At 45.6% G+C, this 10,915-nt stretch overlaps 1 protein-coding gene across 1 annotated transcript; it reads right to left on the reverse strand.

Annotated features, from left to right (window-relative positions):
- Positions 1-653: 653 nt before the first annotated feature.
- Positions 654-2,093, reverse strand: LOC115139081 (neurexin-2-like). Its single transcript, XM_065024996.1, has one exon. It carries the CDS (start codon positions 1,383-1,385, stop codon positions 654-656), a length of 732 nt encoding a protein of 243 aa, XP_064881068.1. The 5' UTR covers positions 1,386-2,093.
- Positions 2,094-10,915: the final 8,822 nt, after the last annotated feature.

Consider the following 10,915-nt stretch of genomic DNA (forward strand, 5'->3'; position numbering starts at 1 on the left):
GAAGCTAGGACAGCAGAGTCCCTGCCCATCTTCCGAAAACATCTGAAATTCGACCTTTTCAATCAGTTTCTTAAATATTCCTCCTCACCTCGACCCCCACCCCCCAATTAAATTTTTATAAAACCAAACCAGCACCTGCATTGACCCCTCCCCCCTTCTCTGACTCTACTGGTAAAATGTACTTTCTATGCCTGTTTTATGTAGTTGTCCCACCTAACTGTATAAGAGTGTCTGCTAAATGACTAAAATGTAAATGAGAACCCTTTGAATAAACCTTTTTGGTTCCAGAGAGAACCTTTTTGGATTCCATTTAGAACCCTTTCCACAGAGGGTTCTCCTATGGAGAAAGCCCCCAAAAACTTTAGAATCCTTTTTTCTATGAGTGTAGTATGGGTTCCTTCCAAAGGTCAAAGGTAAGTCTACATTAGAATAATACATACACATTAGCACTGGGGGCTTGCTTGCTTTGCACTGCTTTGAAGAAGAGGATGACAGTACACTATGTTAGCAAGCTTGCCTCTTACCTATATTATGCTAAGGGATTTTTCCTAGTACTGAGCCGAGCCAAACCAACATGGACTGAGATGTCCCGGTTATGCATTCACCACAGTTGCTGGAACCATGGTAAAAAGGAGCATTCGAAACAACTGGTATTAGCTAGTCAGCCAGGTCATGGTCTCACCTTCCTTGCAGTACTTTCCCTTGTAGCGGGTGTGTGTGCAGTCACAGTGCACCTCGCCATACTGGATGGAGCAGAAGCCTCCGTTGAAGCAGGGGTTCTGCTTGGTGCACAGATACTCCAGGTCACTCTGGATGCCCTGGCTGTTGAGCAGGGTAGGGGGCATCTCACCCACCTTCAGGTTGGAGATCAGGCCCAGGAATGGGGGCTCGTACTTCACCGTGCTGGACGTAAGGGCTGAGAGGCGCACGTCGGGCGGGATGCCGCCCACAAACAGGTCACTGACCACCGCCATCTCCTTCCGCTTGGACTTGACCTCCGCCACTTTGGTCTCGCCGTCCACCATGAGCAGGGTCTCGCGGAAGTTGCGTGTGAGGAGCACCATGTGCCAGCGGTCGTCGTTGACCCGGGTTTCCATGTGTAAGGTGGCGGGTTCAGCGCAGTGGATGGCGAAGCGCAGCTGGAGGCGCCCGCCGGCGATCAGCAGCTCCATGAAGTCGCAGTTGCCGCCGTCGTCCAGGTAGAGCACCAGGGCCTTGCTGATATTGGTCTTCAGACTGAAGCTCAGCTCGCCCACCGAGCCTGCCTCCCAACGCCCGTAGCGGGCCCACTGGCCGGGGGCCCCGCCGAACTCCAGCGCCCGGGTCGTCACCAGCAGACTGAGGAACGCCAGGGGCCACGCGGGAAACCTCAACCCCCTCGTCATGGTTGTGATCCCAATCCTAAATCCCGATCGTCTTCCTATTGGTTCAAATCCTCCACACAGGGACGTAGCTCGGCCTAGTGTAGTTGCAGCTGTCGTTGTCGTTTTTTGTTTGTTTTTTAAGTGTAAATAATGGTTGTTATGTCTGGTACTCGCTAAGGAGAGTTCTCTAGGCTGGGAAAAGTGTGGGAGAAGCAAAACCCTCACAGGACCCAATTCCAGATTCCTACCCTGCCGATTCAGCAGTTCTCTCTGGATTTGCTCTATTTCTCTGCTGTTTTATCCGGTCTCTCTTCTCCGTCTCTCCATTGGTTGGTGCCTCTGGGACTCACAGGGAAAAACGAGAACGGTGGACTGGCAGGGCGAATTCCAATAATTTTACACACAACGTTCCGTCCCTCAACTAAACTCCTTATTCCAAATAGAAATCCCAGTCCTTGGAATCCAGATATAGCTTTTTAGGAAAACTAAGTCAATTTTGTGGCAAGAGATACTGTCAGTCTGTACGTGTTCAGAGATTCTGTTTTGGGGGAAGGGGGGAAAAGGGGAGGTAGAGAGAGCACTGAGGAGGAGTGTGTCAGAGCTGTCTGGTGTTACATGGACAGCAGGGTATGTTCATGACTCCAATGGCATTAACCCCTTCCTCTCCTGAAGCCTCTGGTTGGTCCACCACAGCTTAGGCTGGCCTGGGTCCCCTCATTGTCCCCACAGTCATGGATCTGGAAGAACACAGACAAAGACATTTTATTAGACCACATGTAAACCTGGTGCTTTGTTTAACTGAGGTGCTTCCGTGAACCACACTCACGTGATTAGTAACCTTGCACGAGACCTGAAGATTTGCATTAGAATGCCTAGTCTTGTGGCACACAGGAGACCCTGGTTCCAATACAGTCTGACACACATGCATTTCAGTTTATTGTTGTAGTAGTAGTAGTAGTAGTAGTAGTAGTAGTAGTAGTAGTAGTAGTAGTGGTGGTAGTAGTAGCAGCATATGTATAACTGAAGACAATATAAACCCAACATGTAAAGTGTTGGTCCCATGTATTCATAAGCTGAAATAAAAGATCCCACAAAAAGCTTATTTTTCTAAAATGTTGTGCACAAATTTGTTTACAGCCCTAATCGTTATCCCTTGCCAATATAATCCATCCACCTGAAAGGTGTGGCATATCAGTAAGCTGATTAAACAGCATGATCATTATACAGGTCCACCTTTGTCACACACCACTATGCCACAGATGTCTCAAGTTGAGGGAGCGTGCAATCGTCATGCTGACTGCAAGAATATCCACCAGAGCTGTTGCCAGAAAATGTAATATTAATTTCTCTACCATAAGCCACCTCCAACATAATTTCAGAGAATTTGGCAGTACGTCCACCCAGCCTCACAACTGCGTGTAACCACGCATGCCCAGAACCTCACATATGGCTTCTTCACCTGCGGGATCGTCTGAGACCAACCGTGCGAACAGCTGATGAAGGGGAGGAGTATTTCCTTTTTCTGGGGAAAAACTCATTATGGATTGGCTGGGCCTGGCTCCCCAGTGGGTGGGCCTATGCCCTCCCAGCCCCACCCATGGCTGTGCCCCTGCCCAGTCATGTGAAATCCATAGATCAGGGCCTAATGAATTTCAATTGACTGATTTCCTTATATGAACTTTAACTCAGTAAAATCGTTGAATTGATTGCATGTTGCGTTTATATTTTTGTTCAGTATAGTAGTAAAAGTTTATGAAAAATAAGCATTACAATCGTCCATTTCAGCATCTGCTTTGTAGAGGAAATATACAAATCAAGTTTCCTCAGAGACATCGACTACTCAAATGAATGTCCTATACATGCAATTCCCTACTGGTGATTTATCCGTTGGAAGTCTGGACTAGTGAAAAATGTGAATATGTCGGGTATGAAGTTCAACATTCATGTGTATGATTTACTAATAGCCTAGCGGGTGTATGTCAACAGCCGCTCAAAACGCCTCGCTCCATCCTTAACTGCCAAATACAATTGATCCTAAACACAGTGCACAAAGAGCCATGGAATAGAACACTTACTCTAAATCCATAGCTTGACTTTCAAAGCCAGTGAGCAATAAAGCGATCAATAAATCGCCATTGCATGAATGCACGTGCTGTAGAAAACCAACCGTGTTTATGTACGCTTCATGGTCTCCACCTAACTGCACACACACACACACACACTAAGTTTGCTCTTCAGCAGGGTGCTTCGGCATGGAGTCAATGGCTGCCAGGATAGCCACTCTTGACCCTTGGCCCTGGCCTAATCCGTTCCCATTATTTCTCAAGAGATATTTAATTTCCATCGCAGACAGTTGACAATTAAACCCCTCCTTGTCCCTGATCACACTCACTCAGGCCATGCTTGACTGCATGACTTCAGAATGACAACTAATGATGACACTCTCCCTGAGAGAGAGAGAGAGAGAGAGAGAGAGAGGGGGGGGCAGAGATAGAAAGAGATACTGTAGAATGACAGTGACAGAGAGAGCAAAACAGAGACCGAGAGAGAGAGAGAGCATATGAAAGAGAGAGGGGGAGAAAAGGGCTATATTTCTCGAAGTAATGTTCACATGCACCAGCGTGTCATGCCTTGAGGAGAGAGAAGAAGAGGGAAAGCGAGAGAGAGAGAGAGAGAGAGAGAGAAAGAGCGAGGGAGAGAGCGAGAGAGATAGCTGATTTATTTGAGTTACTTACGGATGGGAGCCAATGCTAGCTGCGTGTTTGCATAAGATTGTCTGCTCTCACACACTTCCCCATAAATTAAGCCCTGTATAATAACATTCATAGATCAAAGCATTATTGATATATGGACAGTTCCAGTGCAGATTATGGAGCTGTGACTTCTAATAAGAACCGATGCCAAGGGAGAGAGACACGGCAGAGGGCCTCCTCGGAAGGAGGAAGATGCATCTCTGAAAATGCACATCTATATTTAAGATATTCAAATGGGCCAAATCTGACCTTAACAAAATCACTTCACTAGGACACACTGTATACTTTAAACAGCTGACATTACAAACCATTGTGATTAGTTGGCTGCAATAGCAACCACAATGAAAATAATTATGTGTTTATATAATTGACAGTGGGGATTATTTATTTTAATGAAGTGTTATGTATACTGTGTTTCCCCGATGGGTAACTAGAATTGGAATATTCCCTCCTCTTTGCATTTATTCATTAAGTTGTTTTTTTACTGTCTGGGAATCTCTGCATGGTGTAATGTAAAGAGGGAACATCTCCAGATTGTGCTGTATTGTTTTGGTAGGGGCTTTCTGTTTTGTATGGATAAAAGTGTACTCTCTCTTATGCCTTGTGGTTATTAGGAGCTCTGCACAGACTGCCTGGTGATAGTCTCAAATCCCAAGGACACTGAGAGATAACAAGCCTCAGGAGAAACACTAAAGCCCAAAGGGTGTGTGTGTGTGTGTGTGTGTGTGTGTGTGTGTGTGTGTGTGTGTGTGTGTGTGTGTGTGTGTGTGTGTGTGTGCGCGTGTGTGTTTGAGAGATATACAGAGAGTGGAAATATTTTTGGGGGAGACATCCTTATACCGCAGTGGGTCTGTTTTTCAATCTACGAGACTAAATGAGGCCTGATGTTTTGCGTTTTCTCCAAAACACTTTTCTGACTGCCAGCAGGACATCCATTTGGCTTTTCCTATACCTCGAGAACCGTGGGTTGATACTTTCTCACACGCCATGCTTTTCTGGCTCTCCGAGCCAAACCGTCTAGCCTGAAGCAAGCTGAAACAGAACAAGAGGCTACGGCAATCCACGCACGTCCCTGTACCCCTGACCCCTTTTCCTCAGCCGAACGATGCCTTGGCAACTCGTGAAGCGAACTCTGACCCCATTACTTTCACATCATTGCATCGAAAGCCTTCGACAGAGCTAGGGTTGCTTTCTGCCTTTTCTTTATTGCCCGGTTCAGGGTTTGGAAGCAGACAGTAGTGTTTCATGGGGATCCAGCAGTGTTAAACTCCTCCAGGCTCTTTCCAAAACCCTTCAGAATCTTTTTTTATCCCAATGATATCAAAGCTGTCTCTCGCTGAAGAGGGTCAGGGTGTTGGCAGAATAGTGTTCTGTGCTCGTTGTTGTTGTTTCACTTATGGCAGTGGTTATGGTTGTTGTTTGTAAGGATACTATACCGCATGTTCCATCTCACTTGAGACACACACATACACAAGAAAACAAAAACGTATACAAAGCGAAGCCGGTTCAGAAGGGAAACCCGAGTGTGGTCGCATCAGCGATAATGCACCAATTAGATTAAAATCAAATCAAAGTTTATTTGTCACGTGCGCCGAATACAACAGTGAAATGCTTACTTACAGGCTCTAACCAATAGTGCGGAGAAAAAAAAGTGTGTGTGTGTAGGTAAGTAAAGAAATAAAAAAAAATGTAAAAAGACATTTGAAAATAATAGTAGCAAGGCTATATACAGACACCTGTTAGTCAGGCTTATTGAGGTAGTATGTACATGTGGGTATGGTTAAAACCTCTCGCGACGAGCAATCCCGGATCCGGGATCGTAATCATAGCCTCAAACGAATTAGCATAACGCAGCGGACATAAATACCCCTAGAAACTTTTCCTATTCATGAAAATCGCAAATGAAATGAAATAAATATATTCAAACACAAGCTTAGCCTTTTGTTAACAACACTGTCATCTCAGATTTTCAAAATATGCGTTACAGCCAACGCTAGACAAGCATTTGTGTAAGTTTATCATGGCATAATGCTATGCTAGGCTCTGCTGGCAGCAGGCAACATTTTCACGAAAATGAGAAAAGCAACCAAATTAAATAATTTACCTTTGAAGAACTTCGGATGCTTTCACTCAGGAGACTCCCAGTTAAATAGCAAATGTTCCTTTTTTTCCAAAAATATAATTTTTGTAGGCGAAATAGCCCCCGTTTGTTCATCATGCTTGGCTGAGAAATCGACCGGAAAATGCTACCTATACAACGCCAAACTTTTTTCAAAATGAACTCCATAATATCGACAGAAACACGGCAAACGTTGTTTAGGATCCATCCTCAAGGTGTTTTTAACATATATATTCGATAATATATCCGTCGAGGCAATTGGTTTCTCATAAGAAGCGATTGGAAAAATGGCTACCTCAGTGTTTTACGCAAGATTTTCTGCGGGAGACACCATGTGACCACTTGCTATATATGGTCCCTTACGGCTATTCTTCAATGGAAATGCGTAAAAAGACGTCACAATGCTGTAGACACCTTGGGGAATACGTAGAAAACGTAAGCTCATTCGTAGCTCATTCACAGCCATATAAGGAATCATTGGCATGAGGCGGTTTAAAAAAATGCAGCACTTTCTGGTTGGATTTTATCTGGGTTTCGCCTGTAACATCAGTTATGTGGCACTCACAGACAATATCTTTGCAGTTTTGGAAATGTTAGAGTGTTTTCTTTCCAAAGCTGTCAATTATATGCATAGTCGAGCATCTTTTCATTACAAAATATCTTGTTTAAAACGGGAAAGTTTTTCATCCCAAAACTTTAATAGCGCCCCCTAATGCATAAAAGTAACTATGCATATATGATGAACAGAGCGTAGCAGTAGTGTAAAAAGAGGGGTTGGCGGGTGGTGGGACACAATGCAGATAGCCTGGTTAGCCAATGTACGGGAGCACTGGTTGGTCGGGCCAATTGAGGTAGTATGTACATGAATGTACAGTTAAAGTGACTATGCATATAAGATAAACAGAGAGTAGCAGCAGCGTAAAATAGGGGTTGGGGGTGGCACACGATGTAAATAGTCCGGGTAACCACCTGTCTTATGGCTTGGGGGTAACAACTGTTGAGAAGTCTTTTTGTCCTAGACTTGGCACTCCGGTACCGCTTGCCAGGCGGTAGTAGAGAACAGTCCATGACTGGGGTGGCTGGGGTCTTCCTCATGGCCTTCCTCTGACACCGCCTGGTGTAGAGGTCCTGGATGGCAGGAAGCTTTGCCCCAGTGATGGACTGGGTCGTACGCACTACCCTCTGAAGTGCCTTGCGATCGGATGCCGAGCAATTGCCGTACCAGGCAGTGATGCAACCGGTCAGGATGCTCTCGATGTTGCAGCTGTAGAACCTTTTGAGGATCTTAGGACCTATGCCAAATCTTTTTAGTTTCCTGAGGGGGAATAGGCTTTGTTGTGCCCTCTTCACGACTGTCTTGGTGTGTTTGGACCATTCTAGTTTGTTGTTGATGTAGACACCAAGGAAATTGAAGCTCTCAACCTGCTCCAATACAACCCCGTCGATGAGAATGGGGACGTGCTCGGTGCTCCTTTTCCTATAGTCCACAATCATCTCCTTAGTCTTGGTTACGTTGAGGGATAGTTTGTTATTCTGGCACCACCCGGCCAGGTCTCTGACCTCCTCCCTATAGGCCGTCTCGTCGTTGAGCAGGCCTACCACTGTTGTGTCGCAAACTTAATGATGGTGTTGGAGTCGTGCCTGGCCATGCAGTCGTGGGTGAACAGGGAGTACAGGAGGGGACTGAGCACGCACCCCTGGGGATCTCCAGTGTTGAGGATCAGCGTGGCAGATGTGTTGCTACCTACCCTCACCACCTGGGGGCGGCCCGTCAGGAAGTCTAGGATCCAGTTGCAGAGGGAGGTATTTATTCCCAGGTTCCTTAGCTTAGTGATGAGCTTTGAGGGTACTATGGTGTTGAACGCTGAGCTGTAGTCAATGAATAGCATTCTCACATAGGTGTTCCTTTTGTCCAGGTGGGAAACGGCAGTGTGGAGTGCAATAGAGATTGCATCATCTGTGGATCTGTTTGGGCAGTATGCAAATTGGAGTGGGTCTACTTCCATGCGGTCTATTTAAGTTCACCAGTTCTGCACATGGCTTCCTCGATGCCGGATGTTAAGCTCACGCATGCGCTGGTGACAGACTCTTTCGCTATCACTCTGACACACACACTTGGCATCCTAGTGAGGCTGGGGCTATAAATCTCCGCTCCTGAGAGGGGTGGCGGTGTCTCTTCCATCAGGCAGTCTGGTGCTGCTGCTAATTAACCACAAATCCATGCAGACCCACTCTTCATATTCAGAGAGAGTGTGAGAGCGAGTAGAATAGTAGTGGGGGGAGAAAAAAAAGGGGTAGATATAGCAACAGAGAGGGAGGAAGCAAGAGGAGGGAGAGCAGAATAGAGGGGGAAGAAAGAGACAGACAGTCAGACCGAAATAGTGGGATTTCAAAACAGTAAGAGGGAGAGGAGTGAAAGAAACTGTGGATGCCAAAATCAAACAGACGGTCTCCATTTCAGGGCCAAGATCGAAAAGCAAACAGTATATGGCACAGTGCCTCAGTCAGTACCATTAGGTAGTGCTACTCAAGGCATGAGTTAGTATAGAGCAGGGGTGTAAACGTTTAAACATTACGCTTAAAATGAAATTAGGAACCTTAAAAACAATGTGTTTTTTCCCCCCACCAAATTTGAATCACAGTGCAGTTATCACAAAACACACTATTTTCCGCGTCATAGCCTAATTAGATGATAGGCTATGAAGGCCTGGGGAAAGTTGTGTAAGCGGAGGTTCAACTTCTCCGCAGTTTTGGAGCGCTGGCGACCACCATGTGAACGGCGTGAAGCGAACCCGTGCAAATACTGTGTGTGATTGTGCGAGAGCGAAGTGTTGTATGTAGCTCATCTCAATATCCGACTTCTTCGTGGATGATTGGCTCTGCTTTACGGAAGTTGCAAGACATTAACATGCCAAGAAATTAGACATAGAGCATGGTTCTGACTAGGCAACTCATCAGTCTCCTTCGTTCCAAAAATACGGTGTCTCGGGAGTTGATTCCTAGCGGGTTCAAATCTTGACAAATTGGAGTCGAAACCGGGGATCGACGTGCAAGAAGTTGAGTCTTTCCCACTACGTTGTCTCTGCCGTTAACGGTTGGATGGATTTACTTTTGACACAGAAATATACTTAACGGTTAGTTATCCTGTATGGGAAGTTTCTTCTTTTTTTCTGTGTCTGTGAACAAGAGACAAAAGAAAGAGCAATGTCTTGATAATATCCCCTTTAAGCTCATCAATACCCAGCACATACTAGCTGAATGCTTTGTTACATTCCCATTAATTCCCTGCAAGTCCAATTACCCCGGTGCTCCCTAGTCAACTAGGGATCATCACTGCCCCCCCTACGTCCTCCCTCTCCCCCACCACAGACAAGCCCAGCCACATCACTTAGTTCTGCTGACAAGTCACTCCAGGGTTGAGCGCACTCATAGCTCGGAGTACCTGTGCACAATCGATGGAGAGATCTCACGCCTGGCTATGGAAGCTAGGGAATTATTCCCAGAGAGCTTCTGTTGTATGGTAGAGGAGACCATGAGAAGGCTATTTTAAGCAGTGATCAACACTCTACTAAAATGCCAAGCCTCCCTCCAAGGAAGCACACGCACAAATGCAAACACACACACACACACACACACACACACACACTTACAGTGGAACTGGCAGCACTACATGACATCTAAAAAAATCTGTTCATATACACTTGCAGGAAGAATATGACACTTTTAAAAACATTTTCTGACAAGCATGAACTTAGATATGGTCATTTTCACATTTGAAATACATCCTTAGAATTTTGGGCAATTGCATATCAATTGCAAGTCAATAACACAGTAGAAAAAAAGAAAAAAAAGAGTCTATATACATTGTGTTCAAAAGGCATGAGGAGGTAGGTGAATAATTACAATTTAGCAGATTAACACTGGAGTGATACATGATCAGATGGTCATGTGCAGGTAGAGATACTGGTGTGCAAAAGAGCAGAAAAGTAAGTAAATATAAACAGTATGGGGATGAGGTAGGTAAATTGGGTGGGCTATTTACCGATGGACTATGTACAGCTGCAGCGATCGGTTAGCTGCTCAGATAGCAGATGTTTGAAGTTGGTGAGGGAAATAAGTCTCCAACTTCAGCGATTTTTGCAATGTGTTCCAGTCACAGGCAGCAGAGAACTGGAACGAAAGGAGGCCAAATGAGGTGTTGGCTTTAGGGATGATCAGTGAGATACACCTGCTGGAGCGCGTGCTACGGGTGGGTGTTGCCATCGTGACCAGTGAACTGAGATAAGGCGGAGCTTTACCTAGCATGGACTTGTAGATGACCTGGAGCCAGTGGGTATGGCGACGAATATGTAGCGAGGGCCAGCCGACTAGAGCATACAGGTCGCAGTGGTGGGTGGTATAAGGTGCTTTCGTAACAAAACGGATGGCACTGTGATAAACTGCATCCAGTTTGCTGAGTATTGGAAGCTATTTTGTAGATGACATCGCCGAAGTCGAGGATCGGTAGGATAGTCAGTTTTACTAGGGTAAGTTTGGCGGCGTGAGTGAAGGAGGCTTTGTTGCGGAATAGAACGCTGACTCTAGATTTGATTTTAGATTGGAGATGTTTGATATGAGTCTGGAAGGAGAGTTTACAGTCTAGCCAGACACCTAGGTACTTATAGATGACCACATATTCT

This window comes from Oncorhynchus nerka, linkage group LG12, assembly GCF_034236695.1.
Source record: "Oncorhynchus nerka isolate Pitt River linkage group LG12, Oner_Uvic_2.0, whole genome shotgun sequence".
Classification (NCBI taxonomy): Eukaryota; Metazoa; Chordata; class Actinopteri; order Salmoniformes; family Salmonidae; genus Oncorhynchus; species Oncorhynchus nerka.

Excerpts from the sequence above, each read along its gene's own strand:
- LOC115139081 (XM_065024996.1), bottom strand. The coding sequence starts at position 1,385 with ATGACGAGGGGGTTGAGGTTTCCCGCGTGGCCCCTGGCGTTCCTCAGT.